Below are 20,250 nucleotides of genomic sequence, written 5' to 3'. Positions count from 1 at the left end.
TTTTATCCAGTCTTCCCTGCACGTTACCTGAGGACGATGCCTCCTTTCTCTGCAACGCCTGCCTCCCAATTAAGATGTCCCGTGATTTTGGGGGTCGACAGCCTGGTCTGAGCAGGACCGTCATGAAGGCAGGTCCAGGATGGGAGGGGGCACCTTGAGGGCCTCTTAGGGAGGGAGGACTTGGTCTGGGGGGTCTCGGACTCCTGGCCGCCGCACCCCCGCAATGCACCCTTCAATGTGCCGGCGTGGATGATGGTCTGTGGCTCAGAAAGAAGCAGGTGGGTCCTCCTGCACTGGGGTCTCCGAGCTGCAGGAGGACCCAGGACCCAGCATGTAGGAGTCCTTTACGTGGCCGGTGCAGGGGTCTGGGGAGGACCCACAGTCCTGCTCCTCCGAGAGCCCAGGGCAGGAGCCAAGGTGAAATGTGCATCCGACACACCTTGTCAGCTCTGAGGTCCTGCAGACACCCAGCTGCGTGCACCCCTAGGCGTCCCCGGGGAGCTTCAGGGCCACTTTCTGCTTTGAGGCTGGCCTTGTCCTAGGATCAGGTGGTTGCATGACCCCCCTACCCCGTCCTCCTCTGTGTGGTTCCCTCGAGATGAAAGGCTTCCCTGGTGAACTTTCCTGGCTAAAAACACAACCGCCGAACACTCTGCCCCTCCCCCAGAAGGGGGAGGATGCTCCTTGCTCTGAGATCACCAGGCTCTGGGACAACCTTGCCCACATCACTGAGGCTTGCCCTCCGCTCTGTGCAGAAGCTCCCCCCACACACTCCTTCTCCCCGAGATGCCTCGGGCTGCACCCCTGCTGCTTCCGGGGAAAGCGGGCGTTTGCTCTTCACCGGCACGCTGTGTCAGGGAGATGCAAACCCCTTCTGCAATTTTTCTGCTCCCCAAATAAACTCTATTTTTTTTTTAATTTACTTATAGTTTTTTTCTTTCAGAGGGTGGGGCAGAGGGAGAGAGAGAGCATCTCAAGCAGGCTCCACGCCCAGAGTGTGAGCCAGACGTGGGGTTCACTGTTAGGACCCCAAGATCGTGACTTGAGATGGAATCAAGAGTCGGATGCTTAACCGACTGAGCCACTCAGGGGCCCTGGAAAATAAACAGCTTCCGTAACTGTGCTGAGCCGAATGGTGCCTGCCCAGATTTATGTCCCTTGGAGCCTGGGAAGGGGGCCTTATTTGGAAATAGGGTCCTTGCCGATGTGATGAGGTGAAGGATCTGAGATGAGCTCATCCTGGGTCATCCAGGTGTCCCTAAATGCAATGACCGGTGTCCTTAGACAGAAGAGGAGACACACAGAGAGGAGAGGCCACATGAAGACAGAGGCAGAGACGGGAGGGACGCGGCCACCAGCCCACGGACGCCTGGAGCCCTGGAAGCTGGAAGAGGCAGGGAGGACCTCCCCTGGGCCTCAGACTCTGGTCTCCAGAGCTGGGAGGGGATGAATCCCCGTGGGTTTAAGCCCCCAGTTGGTGGTCATTTGTCACGGCCAGTGCAGGATGCTCCTATCATCATAATGCTCTTCCTTATTCTTCTCTCGACCCTAAGCACTCATCCCGGGCCCCTCACTCTGGCCCCAGCTCCCAGCCCCCAGCCCCAGGAAGCCTGGCCTGGCCGGGCGGTCCCGGACCCACTGAGGCACACAGCTGCCCGGTCCATTCCACAACCTGCGGGTGCCCTGCACGGGCTAGGGCTGCGTTCCCAGCTTCCGGTTTTTAACTTAAAATCCGTGCACGAAACCAGAGGCTCCCGGATCCAGCTCATGGGCGCAGCCCGAGTGCGTATTTACGGCAGAAACTTCTCTCTTTGGCTCACACGGCCTCGCCCCGTGGTTGCTGAGTCCTTCCCGTCACCTCGGGCCGCTGTGTGCTTATCGCCCTCGGCACCTTGACCGGGCGGCTCCAAGCCACACGGGTGTGTTGGCAGCGGGGACAGGTGGCCGCGGGGGTGGCCGATAGCGGGCGGGCGCTTCCTGTGCCCCGAGGACACGGTTGTCCTTCTCGGGGCGAGCAAGTCTTCTCGAAAGATGAGGACTGTTTTCTTCTGTGTATTTTAACCACCCCCCCCGCCCCCAGAACATGGAAGCTTTTCAACAAAAACCTTCCTTATCAGCCAACATTGCTTCTTGTGAAATAGGTTTCTTCACAGGGTAGACTTTTTTAAAAAATTTTTTTAAAGATTTTATTTATTTATTGGAGAGAGAGAGAGAGGACGAGCAGGGGGAGTGGGAGAGGGAGAAGCAGGCTTCCCGCGGAGCAGGGACCCCCGATGTGGGGTCGATCCCGGAACCCCATCATGACTTCAACCGAAGGCAGACTGAGCCACCCAGGCGCCCCCAGTGTAGACTTGCGAGCGGATCCGTCTGTGCCGTGTAATCCGCGCGGACATGTCCCCGCGCCGCGTCTGCGTGAGCGCCTTCCACGTGCTTCCTCACGCCCTGGAAGGCGCGCACACGGCCCGGAACAGTGTTTTCTTCCTTAAATGGTCCCAGCCGAACCCGGTGTTTAGTATGCGGTTGTGCGGAAAAGCGATCGAGGGGCGCTATCCTGAATTCGCCACGCGCCATGCGCATCCTCTGCGCGCGTGATCCACGAGCTGAAAGGCGAGTGGGGAGAGCGGACGTGAGTGTCCTTCATCCCGAGTCCTGGGCGCCTGGCGTCTGCCTCCTGCCGGGGTGGGTGGGGGGACACCTGGCGGCCCCTTCCCCAATCCCTGTCCTCCTCCTGAGAGCTCCACGACACACACAGACGGAGACACACACAGAAGGACGTCCCGATCCCGCTTTCCGCAGGAAAAACTCGGGGGGGAGCAAACCCACAAGGACCCGCGAGATCATCGGACGTCTCAACAGCCTCGCGCCTGTGTCCCCACGACTCTGGACCCGCGATCCCACGTCCCGCTGCGCAGAACAGCGCGAACGTGCTACGTCTCTGCCAGACGTCCGAAGGCACCCGCCCGCAGGATCCTCGAGGAACTTTCTGTTCTCCGTGAGGACGCTGGACAACGGGGAGGCGCTGCAGGGTGGGTTGGGGGCTGTCCCGAGGCAACAGGCGCCGCGGGAACGGGACCTGGGGCGCTCCCGGGTCTGTCCGCGGCCGCCGCTGGAATCCCTAGGCTACCGGCATCATGGGCCCGCCTGCCCACCAGCCTCCGTGTTTTTTCGTATCGCCGAGACACTCTTTATGGGGTTGTCACTAAATGTCGCACCATAAATGCAGCTTGGTGGGTGTTTGGTGGTCGGGGTCCAAAGGACCCAGTTCAGGGAGCCAGGTCCTCTCCAAACGCCCTCGTGGGTGGCAGTCGAGCTGGGGTGTGAGTCCAGATCCCTCAGGGCAGAGGGGGCTGGGCCGAGTCCAGGCGGCAGAGCCTGCGGGTCTGCAAAATGATGCCCGTGTAGGCAGCCAATGTAGACACTAAAAGAGCGGCAAGAAGGACCGAAGGCTCCGGGGAGGCTGGATGGGAGGCTTCCAGGCACCTGCTGGGAGACCTGAGTGACCAGGGGCCGCTGAACCCTCACCTCCGGGTGCACGTCCCAAGGCTCTCCTGACCCCGAACCCTAACCGAAATGGGCCAAGAGATGGGGGGTCCGGCATAACTCCCACTCCTCCCTGTCCTGGCCACGTCCCCATTTGCAAGATCTGAGCGAAGCCCTCCATACGGCGGAACCCCAGGCTTCCACCAATAACCTGGGACAGAGACACCTCCTTCTCTGAGGGCTGGGCCTCCCCACCTCTGCAAAGAGGGACCCCGCCCCCTCACCTGCAAAGTCCTGCCGTGGGCATATCGGGCTCGAAAAACCACAGCCCCATCCACGCCCTGGAGCCTGCCCTGCAGGAGTCCCACGTCCTGGGGACGCCCACCTACCCCACATTCTGCTTTGTTTTGCGTTCCCCCAAATCACTTGCCTGCCCCATGGCCCCCGGCGTCCTGTGCGGACGGAGGGTCTCTTTAAGGACAAGGACTCTTGTGAGCAACCTTTGTTCACCAGCAACAGGATTCATACAAAACCAGCCGTAATGAGAGCACTGCACGTTCATTCCCAGCAATTTGCAAAATCAGAACAGAAGAAGATGGTCTTACTCCCATCGAAACGTGCTCCCAATACTAGATGTTTTTCCCCTCAAATGCACCCACCACTTTCTCACTGTAAACCTATTTCTTCCCCCCCCCCACCCCCCGGAGTCAAAAATACAGACAAGCATGAAACAAAAACGCGTGAAGTCTGCAGATAAGCATCCTTGACGTGCAGGGGTCAAATCGATTCTTGCACCTGCGGGCGGGGGGGACGTGCCCCCGTCCTGTTGGCACTTTGCGAACACTGTGCGGTGATCATCTTTCCCGACGAGCACCTGCAAATGTGCATCAGCGCTCACCGGGGCCCCGCAGTCTGCACCCTCGTTTTAAAGCAAATCCGTGCAAAAACATCCCGCTGGTTTTGCACGTAGTTTTAAGGAGTAGGGATGGTTCTCCACAAAGACAGGTGCATCGATGCGTGTGCTGCGTGTGGGCAGCGCAGGGTGGCCGGGCTCTTTGCAATGAGGGTATAATGGCCGTATTTGCAGGAGGAAGCCCCGGGGAGGGAGTGCAGATATTTCGCGTCTGGGGGTTCATGAACGCGTCTTCTGCTCTGACAGCTTTGCTTTATTTCTTCTTTTTGTTTTTTCCTTTGTGTGTGTGTGTGTGGTTTGGATAAACAGCCACTGGGTAGCGTGGCTTCCGTGGACACGGGGCAGCAGTTATCTTGATCCCCGACGCTTCTCACATCCACGGGGAACGCGTGTCTTCCGGCCCCACGTGCCATGGAGACCGTTGTCTTAAAAGCAATGGCGCAACTCTGCAAGTAACCCAAACAGGTGCCGGTCCCCTAATGCAGACGCAGAGGCTCATCCGGCGGAAGAAACGCGCGCTCTCTCTTTCCGCCCTCGCCCTCGGCCAGTGCCCGGCTGGTTCACGGCACGGTGAGCGTCTCCAGGGCTTCGTCACGCTGGGATGTGCTAGGTGCACGATGGGGACGGGCGACCCTGGTGCTCCCAGCCTGTAGGACCAGCCCCGGGGACCAGGGGAGCATGGCGGCCTCTCTCCACGTCCTCGAGCCACCCACACTGCCCGCCCGCTTGGACACGTGTAGAAAGCTAGAAAGCCGTGCTGCTGGGTTTTCGATGGTGGCGTTGCAGGTCAGGTGAGAAATCTTGCCCAGACGGGACTGGACGATGCACAAACGCGACGTTTTCAGGGGTGGCGGGGGCAGGGGATGAGGCCGAAGCCACAGTTTCCGCTAGTCCCCATGCCAGTCACGACATTTCCTCCACCATGAGGACGTCCTCGGGTTCCTGGGAGCCCAGTGGTGGCGGGCGGCTGCCCTCCCAGGCGACCTGAGACAGAGAGAAGACGGGCAGCGTTGAACCACCCATGCACGGGACCATGATTGTGCCACCAAGAAAGCTTCGGTGCAGAGCTGCATGGCTCCCCGTGGCCGAACGGTGGACACCGCCCCCCCCAGTGCACGGATGCGTAAATAAACGTGTGCACGCCCACAGGGGTACGGGACTCAGCCAAGAGCAGGAGCACAGATCGGACACCTGCCGCCCCGTGGATGGACCCTGACCGCACAATGCTCTGGGGGAGAAGAACGCATGCAGGACCTTGTAGTGTGGGACCCCCTTGATCCGAAACGTCCGGAATGGGCAAATCCACAGACAGAATGTGGACACGAGCTCGCCGAGGGGGGGAGGGGCTGCGAAGGGGATGGGGCTGACAGCTCATGGGGACGGGGTCTTCTTGGGGGGTTGCGATTGCTTGGGAACCAGAACACCCTGGCGAATGTGCTCACTGCCCCCAAATCGGGTTTTCCGAAGGGGCAAATGGGATGGCGTGTGAGTTGAGTCCCAAGAAAGCCACGTCATCCATGGAAATGATGTGTCCATGACACACTCATCTGGGATACACATCCAGGCAGCCGTCCCTTGCCTGGAAAGACCTCTGCAGACGTCCCACCCTGCCCACCCCGGGCGCCCCTTGGGGACCCACGCAGGCCTCCCTGGCCCCCCTGCATGCAGGGGTGATGCCCCGGGTGGCAGTCTCCCTGGGAGGACAGGGCTCCCTCTAGCCTGATGGTGGTGGCCGTGGGGCGCCTGGGCGGAGGGCTGCTTCAAGACTCAGGGGGACCACCCCAATTTAAGAGGGGGTGACCCCGGCCAGCCTGAGGCTGAGAATCGTGTTTCCAGCTGGAACCTTATGGGAGGGGTCCCTTTGTGCCCACCGAGAAATAGGGACCTGGACGTCCACCCGCCGGCCACTCTTGCCTCTTAGACAAGCGGCATTTCCTGGACCACACATTGCAGAAGGGCATCCCAGGAAGGTTTTGGGGACCACCTGTACCAGCCAGAGTGTGGGCTGTGGACGGGACCCCCAGAAGTCAGGCTGGGCCCCTAACTCAGCAACGCCTTCCCCTGGAACGCTGAGACCCACAGAGAAGCCCCCTGCAAAACCCCAGAACCTCACCCCAATTTTATCCATGAACCCTAAACCCCGATGAGATGGCAGCCAGGCCTCGTGGAAGCCCCAGGGGTAGCCCGAGGGGATGGGTTTCCCAAGGAAACAGCCTCAAGCCTACAACCAGAGCCCCTGTGTTGGGGGCATCCTTCTGCTCATCACAGGTCAGCACATGGGGCTGATGCACGAGGAAGGTCAGATGGGGTAGGGGTGCCACCCCAGGGAGGGCCCCTCACCCGAGGGCCAGCGGCAGCCCCAGCAAACCATGGTCAGGGATTGAGTGGTGGCCCCCCAACCCCACCTCCATCCAGAACCACCACAGGCAGCTCTATGTGCAAATTAGGTCTGTACCCATGTAATGGGTTCGGGGTCTCCTGATGACGGGTGCCCGACTCGCGAGAGGGCGACCAACAGTGGCCTGAGGACCAGCCCGGGATTTCCAGCAAGGAAATAGGGCCACCCCACTTCCCCCGCCCCTGGAGCTGTTTCTGTCCTAAGCCCCGAGTTGTGGCTTTTGTGGTGAATTCCCCCCGGTGGTGGAGTTTTGTGCTGCAGGCTGCTGGACGCAGGCCCGTGGCCCCTCCGCTTCCCTCTGCCCTCCAGCCCTGGCCCGGAACTGCACGCCAGTGTTGGGGAGCACAGGAGACCCCTGCCCAGTCACACTGCCCCCCCGCCCCCAGCAGCCCCCTCCTCCAAAAACTCGGAACCGGGAGGGGCCGCACCCACCTCTGGGAAGAGAGTGTGGCAGGCACTCACCTCCAGGGGCGGCATAAACGTCGCCGTGATTTCCTTCTTCACCTGCGGGATTCGGGGGAACAGCTTGGACCTGACAGAGAACCTGCCGACCAGAGGGACACGGTGAAGGGCCCAGCGAGCCCGGCAGCGCACCCCAGATCCGCCGGCCCCCTTCCCTTCCTACAGAAACCCCGGGCGCACGTTCAGCGGCCAGGCGGGGTTTGCACCTGCAGGACCGACCTCACCACTGTGGCTATGTGGCCCCGGACAAACGTGGCTCGGGCAGCAGGAGACCCCCCACCCCACGGACAGTCTCTCCCTGTTCCTCCCCAGCCCTCAGATTCCCTGGAATCCGCGCCCTGACTCCGGATTCACCCTCCCCTGGGCGTTCCACAGGCGCGGGGTCCTGCGCCCCGGTGGGGAGTGGGGGTTCCTGGCGCCAGTATTGGGGGCTCACCATTTGCACAAGCACATGAGGACCAGAGCGAGCACAGCCGTGGCCGCCACCACCACCCCGACCAGGACGCGGCGGAAATCCTGCTGCGGGAGGCCTGGTGCGGGAAGAGGAGCTGAGGGTCAGAAGCGCAAGCGCGCGCGGGGGGGACGGACAGTCAGCTTTGCGCGCACCCGCCGCCCCCCTCGACGCTGTTACCCGATTATGGGTGGAGGGCGTGCTGGGGGGAGCAGGGCTGCAGCGGACGACCCTCCCTCCGGTCCTGTGCCCACCCCGCCCCCCTGGCCATCCCCGCCTGTTCCCTCCACGCCTTGCTCACAAGAGAGCTCCCGCCGTATCCATTGGCACCAGGACACAACCAGTACCGCGCAATGCATTCCTTCTCAAGGGACATTCGCTTTCCACACCGCGCTGCGTAGCCAAAGGAATGAATGCGTAACTGTGAAACTCCAGGGTGGGACAGAGGTGTGTTTCCTGTTGCCCTGCAGGCTTTCCTCGGGGAACCCTGATTTGACCTGTGCGGTCTGTGCAGCTTCTGCGGGCCGTGAACCCGTTTTCTGGGAAGAACGAGCCCCACACGTGCGTTCGGGGCCCCCGTGGGAGGGGGCTGCCAAGGCATGGAGCTGGTGCATTCTTCGAGCTCATGCCCTGTCGCCCCCCAGAACGGATGTGTGGGAGCCCTGGAGGGGCGCACCGAGTGGACCCCTGCCTTGTGGGGCTTCCGCTGTCCCTGCAAGCAGGTGCGCTGAGAGGCCCGGTGAAGGACCCCCGAGACCCCCAGAGCGCCATGAACCTACATTTGTGTTTCCTGCCGCCAGCACTTCTGCGTGATGGGGGCTGCTACGCTGAAGACCACTGGCTTTGGGATACCCGTCCCTGACCCCATAAAGGAGAGGGGGTGACGGGGCACCCAGGGGGATGGATGGAGCACCCCTGGGCCCTGGCTGACCCCTCGGGGGAGGGGGACACCGCTGGGTTGGGGCTGGCCGGCGACCGGAGTCTTCCAGACACCTGAGTGGGGCTAAGGGAACAGTAGCCCAGGGGGCTGGTGCCCTGTGGTTCGTCTGGGGGTGCGTCCTCCCAGGGTGACCCGGAACACGGGAGGACGTACAGGGCAGCGGGGCACGCTGCAGATGGTGTGTTTGGGCAGAGAGCCGGCAGGGACGTCCCCGAGCCCCTCTGCTGGGGGGGCTGCCGCGGGCTCAAAGGATCCCCCAAAAGATGCGTGCGCCCTAACCCCGAAACCTGGCAACGGGACCTTATGGGAGCAGGATCATCACAGGTGTGAGGACGTGAAGGGTCCCAGATGAGCTCGCCCTGGATCCAGTGGCAGGTGTCCTCGTAAGACCCAAAAGAGGAACCGTGCAAGGGGACCCCAAGGAATATCGCTCCGCCGCGCGCGGGGAGTGGGGCCCTCACCGAGACGCAGCGTCGGGCTCCATTGGCTCCAGAGCTCATTATGCAGGGAGCGCACCCTCACTCGGAACGTGGTGTCGGGCCTGACGGCAGAACGGGGCATCACGTACACATTCGGATCTTGTCCCCTCTGGAAAACCTTGAAGAGAAGAAGGCACGGTCTGTGAGCAGCGCTGGTGAGGCGGGAGGCGGGAGCGTCCCCTGGAGTGTGAGGTCCGTGCAAGGACGACTGACGCCTGACCCCGGGGCCTCGGTCCGTCCGTCTGGCCCCAAGCAGGGGCCCTAAGGGGCTCGCCCCTGGGGAGGTGGACTCCACGCCCGGGCCCCACGGCTCCCCGAGCTGCGCTCCACCCCTCGCGCAGAGTGCCCACGCCCTGGGGACCTGGCTTGCGGTGATTCCAAATCTATACACTGGCAGCCGGGGGTGGGGAGGGCAGGAGCCCCACCTGGCTTTGCGGTTCCTAGGGGCACAACTGGACTCTGAATCCGGTTCCTAGGGGCACAACTGGACTCTGAATCCGACACCAACCGCTGGGTGCCAAGGGTCTGCCATCCCCTTCTGCCCTCCCCCGGGGCCAAAATGAGGCCAGTTCTGGGACAGGCCGCCTGTTGTCCCTCTGGATGAGGGCCATCTGTCTGTCACCGCACAGGGGATGTGCATCCTGGTGTCCGGGGATGTGCAGGCCTGGAGACACTGTCGTAAGACTGACCAGGACACTAGGGGGTCAGCGGGGAAAAGAGGCATGGCCCGCAGGGTCCACAGGGGAACGGGGATGCATCTCCTCACTCGGCACGCCCCGGTGCAAATGCCAGTCTCATCCAACCACGTCCTGGGGCCGGAGCTGAGTGGGACACACACAGTCCCTGCCGGCCGGCTCGTTCCAGAGCCCGTGGTGTTTCTTTGCAGCCGAGGTATGAAGATGGACTGTGACCCAAGTTCACACAGCCCTGAAGCCCCGGGACATGTTCTTGACTGTTCCTCTCACCTCAAAGAACCCAGTTTCTTCTCACGTGTCCACGGCTGAAGTATCTTGCCTTTATCAGCTGTGCCGATCCTTTTAGACCTTGCGGATCCCATGCTACCTGCCCCCTCAGCCACAACAGCCCTGGGGCAGGTACCAGAGGGGCCGGCGTGGACCTAGGGATCTCCCAGGTCAGCCCATGCAAACAAAAGCTGAGGGCAACAGCGGGATTTCCCCCTAGTTCCCAAGGAGAGGCCTCTCGGCATTGGGAAGCCACACATGTTGCTGCACCCCACCCTCTTTGCACAAGTGTGGTCCATGGGCAGCATCCCATCAGCGGCATGGGCATCCCCTGGGAGCAGGTAACACCCCAGGAACCCAGGTGATGGATGAGAGAGCATCTGAGAGGTGGGGGGGTTGCTGCTGCCCTTGAGAGGGTACAAGGGGATGCTCATCTATGTGCGAGAGTGCCCTGGGCTGCAGTGACCAGCAACCACATACCCCACAGCTTAAAACCACAGAAACCTTTCCTCTCCCAGCTCTGGAGACCAGAGTCTGAGATCCAGGTGGGGCAGGACCACTGAGATCCAGCGGGGCAGGGCCATGTTCCCTCCAGAGGCTCCAGGTCCTTCCTGCCTCTTCCAGCTTCTGGGGCTGCAGGCGTCCCTGGGCTTGTGGCAGCGTCCCTCCTGTCTCTTCCTCCATCCTCAGGTGGCTTCTCCTCTGTGTCCGTGTCTACTCTTCTGTCTCTTACAAGGACACCTGTCATTGGATTTAGGGCCACCTTGATCCAGGATGAGCTCATCTCTGATCCTTCAGTGATATTTGCAAAGACCCTATTTCCAAATAAGACCCCATGCTGAGCTTCCGGGCAAACATGCATTTTTGCAGGACACTGTTCAGCTCATGACAATCTTGGAACTGAAAACGTCCGAGGACGTGCGTCTGGAAGAAGGACGTTGCTCTGTCCACGGGGTGGATGATGAGCAGCGACTTGAGCTGAGTCAGAGGCTTTCAAGAAAACACAGCTTCTCAATCTGAGACTAAAAGCCTGACGGCCACTAAGGGGCTAATTGGGACCCCACAGCCAAGGTGATCAGTGAACCCTGAAGTTTGACCTGCTTTTGGGCCCAAGCACAGGAGTCGCAGAGAGAGGAAGAGATACTTACGGGGTTTGTCTTGGAGGCGCTGCCCTGTAAAAAAGGAAAGATTGTTACCATCTGTGTTTTCAGCATTGTATGCAAATGTGGGAACCCACCTGGAACCCCAGAACTGGTATGAAGAAGCCTTCTCAGAACTTCCCTTATCTGCCAAAGAGCAGAAGACTGGGAATGAGGCGTGCCATGAATTCCCCCTTTGGGGAGACTTCACTTCCAGGAAGGACGGTGAACGTATCATCAGTTCCATCTCCAGGGGAGTTCTATGCCCATGAAGAAGACAAAAAAGACCCCTGGTACCTGCCTCGACAAACATCATCACAATTGTTTTTATCCCCTATTTGTTCAAGCCCCTGACTTGAACTACTCAAGAGTCACTTCTTTTGTGAGCTCTCATATGCATATGAGGACCTTTTGCTCCCCCCTGCCCTGCTCGTTCAGCTCCCTTTTATTTAATTTGCAGCCCCCAGGTTCAGGACCTAAGAGGGTAGAGGAACAGCTTTTCCTCCTCAACACAAAGTTTCCTTATTGTGAATTTATCTCTGGCTGGTGAGTTTGCTCCGGGGATATTAATGAGGGATGAGAAGGCAGCGCCTCCAGTAGCATTTTGTTCTGCATCCGTGAATGTTCAACTGTCTGGTAAGGACTGACCGCCTCAGCGACCGTGCACCTCCTCCAACATTTACCGCGTGCACCCACGAGGTTCTGCGGAGAAAGCCAGAGGGAGCTCGCTACCAAAGGGTTGCTGTTCCTGGTGGTCCTGGTGCCTGGGGCTTGACATGCACAGGATGCTCAGGGCTGATGTCACCTGCTTATCACCTGCCTGAGATCGCCGGTGGGGAACCAGTGTGAGGTCAGCTGTGTGAGGTCAGTTATGTGAGGTCACGTGCGTGCAGCTCCCTGTCATGTCACCTGTGTGAGGTCTCCTGAGTGAAGTCCTGTGTATGGAATGACCTGTGTGAGGTCACCTATGTGAGGTCGTCTCTGGGAGCTCACCTGTGCGTAATTACCTGTATGAGGTCATTTGTGTGATGTCACCTGCGTGAGGTCACCTGGGTGATGTCACATGAGCACCAGGGAGGAGGATGCCGGCGGGCAGACACCACGGACTCTCGGCGGCCACATCCAGGGCCCTGACCCAAGACCCACACCCCACCCGGCAAGGGTTTTCAGGACCAAAGGGAAACGACCTAATTTCTGTTTTGAAAGATGCCCACAGCTAAGTGGTTCACACCTGGGCTGGGCCTGGGGGTCACCTGCAGAGCTTTCAAGCATGTGCCAAACTGTGACATCAAGGGCCATACGGGGTGTGGGATGGGGCCAGTGGGTGCCTCGGGGCACGTGGATGAAGGTGGACCCCCCGGAGACGCATCGGGGACTCAGATCCAGGGCTTGTGGTGGGTCCCATGTGGAGGAGAGGGGGCTCTTGCTTTGCCACGTGGGCCACCCACGGATAGTCCTGACATTCACTCATGCAGCGAGATGTGCTGAGCACCCCCAGTGTGCCCGGCTCTGCCGTCGGCGTACGCATACTGACAGAGTCCCTGCGCTCAGGGAACCTGCTTCCGGGAGGCAAGAGGCAGAAGGAAAGGCACAAGAATGTTTCAGGTAGTGGCTGATCCCACATCGGCTCTGGGAAGAAATCGGACGAGGAGGCAGAATCTAGAGAGCCTGGCGGGGCAGGCGGTGTTTTGGTGGACTTGGAGGAGGACCCAGCACTTGGGGATGGAGGGAGCACCTGCCGGCAGAGGCAGCAGTATGTGCAAAGGCCCCAGGATCCGGGGTGCTCGGGACCAAACCCCCACAGCAAGGGCACCAGAGTAACCCTCTGCCCCTAGCTCTGGGCTTGGGGTGCAGGTTGAGGCCCCAGGCTGTGGGGAAACAGAGATGCCGAGTGCCTGGTGGAAAGTCCCCAACTTCCAGGAGTCAGGGATGCATCCAGATCTCAGGTTGCAGAAGCTCCCTCAGCACGAGTGAGCTGAGGGGACGGGGAGCAGGTGGGTGAGCTAAAGATTCGGGGGAACACCCCCTGCACCTCCCGTGAGCCAACCATTCTCAGCCCATTTTCATGTTTTGTTTCAAAAAACGTCACAAAAGGAGCTGTGTCCTGTGGGGTCGCAACTCTGATATTCTGGAAAAGGCAGCTAATGGGAACAGTAAAGACGTCACGGGTCGCGAGGGGTTGGGGGCGAGGCAACGAGCGGGTGGAGCACAGGGGATTTTTAGGGCCGCGGGACTAGAACGCCCTATAACGATGCGTCCATGCTGCTGTGCATTTGTCCGAACCCACAGAATGGGCACCACCAGGAGCCAATCCTACTGCCCATGACAGACTCTGGGTGAGGCACGGGTGTCCATGCACGTTTGCCGATTACGACAAATGCACCATCTGGTAGGGACTCTGATAATGGGGCGGACCGTGTTTGTGTGCACGCAGGGGGTGTGCGGGACACCCTTTTACCTCTCCCTCAGTTCTGTTATGAACCTAAAATGACTCAAAAAGATAAACTATTTCGGGGCTCCCTGGCTGGGTCTGTCGGACGAGTGTGTGACTCTTGATCTTGGGATCCCGAGTTCGAGTCCCACATTGTGCATAGAGATTACTTTAAAAAATAAAAACAAAGAAGCGATTTCATGGGGGTGGGAAGAAAAAAAGAATGAGCCGCCCATTTAGGGCAAAAACAGCACAGGAGCTCCCAGAGAACAACTCTCTGGAGCAGAGTCGCCTGCCCGTGAGCCGGGATTGAGCTCGGCACGAGAAGACAGGGCCGAACATGGGGGTTCTTACCGCTCTTTGGATATCCAGCTCATAATACAAGACGTGACTCGAAAGCTCATATCTGATCTCGGGATTCTCCCACTGGATAATGTGATGCGATCTGTTGTAGGAGATCGTGATGTTTGTTGGCGGGTCATACTTCTCTATGGAAAACGAAGCAGAAACAACAACAACAAAAAACCTCGCAAACAGCCCAGCATGTTTTAAATCTGCAACACAAAACAGTCAATCAGGGGGTTCTGGCGGGATGTGCCTCGGTAGGAACGTGTCCCGTTTTCTTTGCAAACAAGCACCCCTTCCGTGGCCTGTTGAGTGTGGTGTTGTTCCTGCTTTTGTGCTTTGGGTGGGCGATGTCACTGTTTAAAATGGCCCCCAAGCATACAACTGGAGTGCTGTCTGATGTGCGCGAAGGGGACAGGAAGTTCACCTCCAAAATAGGGCACTTTGGCACACGGGTTATTTGGGACTAAAGGCAATTGAGAGTCACGGATGCAGAATGAAGCCTTTGTGGAGATTCCCTTATCCAACTAAAACCAGAAACTTCCGAGAAATTTGGATTGCCATGAATCCTGTCTCTGGGCAAGGTTTCTGTCCGTGAAAGTCAGCACCAACATGAATTTGCACAAACAAACCTTACTAATATAACTTTCTCTTCCATTGCTTTCCCTATATATTTACCATCTCTAAAAGTGCAAATCCTTTATTCTTTAACTCCACAATTAATTGATTTTTATTAAAATGGTAGATAAGTAAAAAAAATAAATAAATAGAAATAAATGGTGTATAAGTCCCTGAGTCTAACTACTTCTTTGGGAGGTTTTCATTTATTTTCTATGAAGCCCTCTCCCCATGCATATCAAACTTTAAAATTGAAATTATATTTGTATGCTTTTCTCCTGTTAATAGAGTGTTTGTCAGGTTAATTTGCAAGCCCCGAGTACAGAACCTAAGAGGGTAGAGGAAAACTTTTTTCTTCTTTTGCATTCCTACACACAAGAAGGCCATGATGTGCCTCTTGGAGAAAATACAGGCATTCGGTAAGCATTGTTCAGGCTTGAGGTATAGGGCTGTGGGCCTCACGTTCGGTGTTAATTCAACAGCAATGTACATTACGTAAGATGTCTTTAAACAGAAACCCACATAAAACACGATGAACCCTGTATTTCCACCCCGGCAGCCATGATGAGTCAGGATTTGCAAATTCAGGGTTTGCAGGGAATTTTCAAAAATTAGCAAAAATGGGTACGTGACATGAACACATGCCTCTCTTTTTTTTTTCAGAACTTTCAAAAATTAATATATAATGTATTATTTATTTCAGGGGTATAGGTCTGTGATTCATCAGTCTTACACAATTCACAACGCTCACCATAGCTCGTACCCTCCCCAAGGTCCATCACCCAGCCACCCCAGAACATGTGCCTCTCTTGCATCCCACTGCAAGGGGACAGTCGGGACCACCGTGCCCATCTCTCTCTCCCTATTTCCCAGACTCTGAGTGCAGATTCTGGATCTCGCTCAGGCTGGTCCAGAACCCAGCGTTGCATCCCACACGGCGGTGGTGCGAGCCCAGATGAGTGAAGCCAGCTCTCCTGGGTGGGAAGTCGGGGAGAACACACGTCCAGGGAGCCTCTTACCCATTTTACGGGCTTCAAATGGAACAAAGTCCAAAAATGGGATTGCCGTCTCATTGCTGGTCCCGTTCACCAGGAAGAAGTAATTATCCGTACGCTGGGGTTCACCAAGTTGATCGAAATGGCAGCCTACGCGCGTCCCCGTGGGGTCCATGATGTAGTGGACGCACTCCACCTCATCCTTGTGCCTGTCATTTGCAAAAGGGGCACAGGAAAAGCCCGACTGGTTATCCTTCTGGGCAGACATTATCAACAACGAAATCTCCTCCCCAACCCAGAAAACCCTCTAAAAAAAAAAAAAAAAAAAAACCCCGACACAAATCTGTCCCCGAATAAGCACAAAACCAGAACGGGATATGCATCCCAGGTAACTGGCCAAGATGTGGCACAGACAGGGACGGATCCCGCCCTTCACAGGGTGAACCCATTACAACCCATTACAACCCATTCCATGCACGATAAAATCGTGAAACTGTGGATTTCCTCCTCTCTTTAGGACGGGAGGGGGGTTTGCATTTCGGAGCCAGGCGGCAGCAAAGGTAAAACCCTTCTCCTCCCAGGGTTCTGTGATTTTTGGGACATTTCGGGGAGGCACCCCCAGGGGCCCCACGGCTCGCTTGGCATTTCCCGCTATGTGGTCCCCACATAGATCCCAGGTGCTCGGAGGGAAGGCTCCCGGCTTACAAGGAGGTCCACCAGAAGAGCTGATAGCGGACATCGGCTGGGGCACGGGGGCCGGGCGCCCAGCTGCAGTTCATGAGGCGGACGTTGTAAATGAAACAGGAGAAGTTCACGGCCCCGGAACCTTCTCTGCCTGGGAAGACACCGACCGACATCCTCAGCGGCTGCACCGCCCCCCACAGCCCCTGAGTGGTGACACGCATGGGTACCTGTGGGGCGTGACGGGAGCCGGGAGCTTACCAGCACCAGGGACCTCACCTCGGTTCTCAAAAAGCAGGACTTCCTGGGACTCGACCCCATCACAGGTGACGCTCACAGTCAGCTGGGCCCCCCTGTGAAGCACGCGGTTACGGAAGATGCAGAAGTACGTGTTGTCCTCTCTGACCTAGAAAGGGAATCATCAAGAACCTATATAGGTCATGCGTTGGCTTCAGGCTCCCCTGGACCCGACTCCGTCCCGGGAGGGGTCCACAGAGGGGCGTCCCCAACAAGGACCTCCCCGTCTTGGATCAAATATCACTCGGACCCCTTTCGAGGCCTGTTGCACACTGGGTCTCATGCCTGGACTGCAGAGCCCAGCTTTGGCAAAGAATCCCGCTCAATCGATTATCGAGAATCCCCCCACCTCTGGTGCTCTAGGGGGTTCGGAACACATCACCCCAAAAAGGCCACTTGGGCACATCTGACAAACAGCAGGTGCACACACACACGAAAGCTCTCTGCCCTCCTGTCTGCCTAAAACCAGGGCACACGTTTCCTTTTTGGAAGGTGGCCCTACCCCGTCAGCCCGTCTGTCCGACCGGGAAGGGCAGAGTGAATCTCACCAGTGGAGAGACAATTCTAGACACCCACCAGCCCAGAGATGGACCCCAATCTGCAGGACAAACTTCACCGAAACCTTCCATTTGTTCCCCCAAATGATCGCCTTCCTCAGGTACAGAGCAGAACTCGGCCTCACGACCTGTAGGAAACCTACCTGTTGCCTATAAAAATCAGCCCACAAGTCCTGCTACGTGAGATGCATGGGAGACCGTTATCCCTGCAATAATGCACGGAGCTCACAATGGCCAGGACTTGAGTAACACCAACAATGTCCCTAATTCTGTCCCTGCTTCCAATGTGGCGTAAGGATTATTCTGAGCCGGAAGCAACTGAGAACCAACAGATACAGAAAGAAACCTACCTGGAGATTCCCTCATTGGGCTAACAGCAGAAACTTCTAGAAACACACATGACACAGTCCCCTCTCTCTCTGGGGGAAGTTTTAGTACCATGAAGAAGACAGAAATTCGGCACCAAGACGGACCTGTACAAACAAACCTACTAAATAAACCTTCTCTTCCAATAGTGTCCATTCAAATATCTGTCTTCCCCAAATTTGCTGCTCTTAGCAGTCTCAAAATCTTTTCCTGCACGATGTATGTGCTCTTTCTGAAAAATGGTATACAAACTCTCAGGTCTAACTGCCTCTTTGGGGACATTTTCTTCTTTCTATCAAGACGCCCATGTCATGCCACCTAAAATTTTCAACAGCCTATAGAACGTGCATTCCTCTTCTCAGTTAATCTGTGTTCTGTCAGTTTAATTTGCAGAGCCCCGCTGACAGAACTTAAGAGTGTAGACAAAAGTGGTGTTGCTCGCCTGCACCACGATAAAGTTTTCCCACTCGTCTGCATGACTCTGAGCCTCTGCCGAAGGTAAGAGCTGGTGGCCGACACCCTGGCCGGAGCCTCGTTTGTCCTCATTTGGGTGGTCTTGGTTGATGTGATTAATTGTGAATGCTTTTTATTAATGCTCATGAAGTAATACAGCTGTTTTGTCCGTGTAGGGGAGGCTTCCTGGGTTGGGGGGTGGATTTTGTGTTTAAGTTTCCCCAACAAGTGTCACCAGGGATGGAAGGGGGTGAGCAGCCATAGGGCACTGGGGGATGGGGAGGGACTGCAGTGGAGACAAGATGCATGAATATTCCTGAGAATCCAGCCAGGCCTGCACTCAGGAATCTGCCATAGGAAATAATAGAAGGATTTTTTTTGTTTTTTCCTAGAAATGGAAGTAGAACACATTCCACATCTGAGTCTATAGAAACCCTTTCTTGTGAAAAGGTTTTGCTCCACAAAACAAACCAAACAAACAAACAAAAAACCCCAAACAAAAACAAAAACAAAAAAACCCAGTTGCTTGGGAATCCTAAAACAAAAGCAAACATGTATTTTGAAACAAGGATGATCGGCAAAGACCTGGAGGGAGCAGGGGCTGCCCTGAAAGCCCGAAGCCTGTTCTAAGAGTAACAGCTTAAGAATTACAGGGATGACAAAGAGCCCCTTAAAACATCCAGGCAGAAAAATCTGGGATTTGCATAAAAATCGAGTGATTGACAGCCTTAAAACACCAACCAGGAGGCCACCAGCAGGCAACCCATTCAGAGGTTTTTTGGGGGAAAATGTCTGAAAAGAAGTTTCAATAGAGCGGGGCCTGTTTGTGACCAAGATGAGGAGAAAAGCACTTTCTTAGATAATCAATGGCTCACAAAAACGTCCCAGTTGTGCATCATGAGGGTGAATACAAATCTAAAAAAAAAAAAAAAAAAAAAAATATATATATATATATATGTATATGAAATGTTTCTAGTTCCAAAAAGGACAGAGAACGCCTCCCACCTCTTTCTCATTAGCATTCCCTTTACAAAATGGGCAACAGCAAGGGGTCTCCTGGAGACGTGTGCAAATCTCTGTAAAAGCCAAAGCACCTGCGGCCAGTTCTGGGTCCCAGCGGAGTCTGTCGTGGGGCCCGGGAGCCTCTGCATCTGGAGCATCCGTAAGGGGTCCTGCCTCCTGTCTCTGGGAACTTTGCTCCCATGTACAATTTCCCGCTTGTCTAAAAGATGGGACTTTTAATATAATAAAAAATAATAATAATAAAATAAAAATAAAAGATGGGACTTTGATGTTTCCTTTGGGTCAGGACAGAGAACAGGTGCATCACGGGTTGTGTCTGGCAGAAAAGGCAGAAAAGGCGAGGTCCCTCCCATCTCTGGCAAACACTAACCCACTTTCTTTTAACAGGATTTGTCTATTCTTGCGGTTTCATGTAAGTGGACTGATGCACAATGTAGCCTTTTGCGTCTGAGAAGCAGACACAATTGCAAAGTTCATACACGTTGTAGCAAGTGTCTGAGCTGGTCCCCTTTCATGGCCGCCTGGCAGTATTTACTTTTAATCCTTTCTCCCCCTACGGCGGCATCTTCCCCGAGCACTGCTACGTGGACGGGGACAAAATGAGGAACTGGAAAAAATGGGCAAAGCAACCCTGGCAGGAGAATGACGGCGAGGAGCCCAACATGGTGTCACGTGCTAAATACTGAGCATAAACATGGTGACCCACGGAGGACACGAGATTTAAAAAAGGCTCGAGAGGAAAAACAGACCACGAGGAAAAAAAAAAAAGAAGTGAGTACACCAGCATCCTGTTTGTGAAATCCCAGACCCCACGGGCGCAGGGCGGCCAGGGTAGACTTACTGCCCATGTGGCTGGTCAGGAAGAGTCCGTCCAGGACGGTCATTATATACACTCAGAATTCCTCAAATTCAAAACGTAGGAAAATAAAATCAGAGCATCACTGACATCCGTTGTGTCTGTGCCAGATCTCGTGCTGAAAGCCAGAGGCAGGACCCCGGGGCTCCGGGAAGGTCCTTAGGCTGCAAGGAGGATGCCTTCAAGGATTGAATCAACCCGCGCCTATCCCGTCTTCCCTGCAAGCATCTTTGTGCAGCCTCATGGAAAACCCAAAATCCCAGTGAGAAATTCTGCAGCCCCATTTTCTGAGTCTGCAAAAAAACAAAACAAAACAAAAAACAAAACAAAAAAACAAACCCAGTCAACTCCTAACTAAAGAAGAAGAAGAAGAAGAAGAAGAAGAAGAAGAAGAAGAAGAAGAA

General features: G+C 56.3%; 1 protein-coding gene across 1 annotated transcript in view; it reads right to left on the bottom strand.

The window, feature by feature from the left end:
- Positions 1-4,206: 4,206 nt before the first annotated feature.
- Positions 4,207-20,250, bottom strand: part of LOC116623761 (granulocyte-macrophage colony-stimulating factor receptor subunit alpha-like) — a 28,841-nt gene continuing 12,797 nt past the window's right edge. The window contains exons 5-13 of the mRNA XM_032391188.1: positions 16,574-16,700; positions 16,319-16,448; positions 15,638-15,822; positions 14,010-14,143; positions 11,234-11,257; positions 9,106-9,241; positions 7,690-7,783; positions 7,254-7,335; positions 4,207-5,377 (exon numbers count right to left, since the gene is read on the bottom strand). Of these exons, the coding sequence (XP_032247079.1) occupies positions 5,297-5,377; positions 7,254-7,335; positions 7,690-7,783; positions 9,106-9,241; positions 11,234-11,257; positions 14,010-14,143; positions 15,638-15,822; positions 16,319-16,448; positions 16,574-16,700 (993 nt within the window). The 3' untranslated portion in view covers positions 4,207-5,296. The remainder of the gene's footprint in view (positions 5,378-7,253; positions 7,336-7,689; positions 7,784-9,105; positions 9,242-11,233; positions 11,258-14,009; positions 14,144-15,637; positions 15,823-16,318; positions 16,449-16,573; positions 16,701-20,250) is intronic.

The sequence above is a fragment of the Phoca vitulina genome, unplaced genomic scaffold (assembly GCF_004348235.1).
Source record: "Phoca vitulina isolate PV1807 unplaced genomic scaffold, GSC_HSeal_1.0 scaffold60, whole genome shotgun sequence".
Lineage (NCBI taxonomy): Eukaryota > Metazoa > Chordata > Mammalia > Carnivora > Phocidae > Phoca > Phoca vitulina.
Note: the sequence above shows the minus strand (reverse complement) of the source record. Positions and strands in the feature narration are given on the sequence as shown.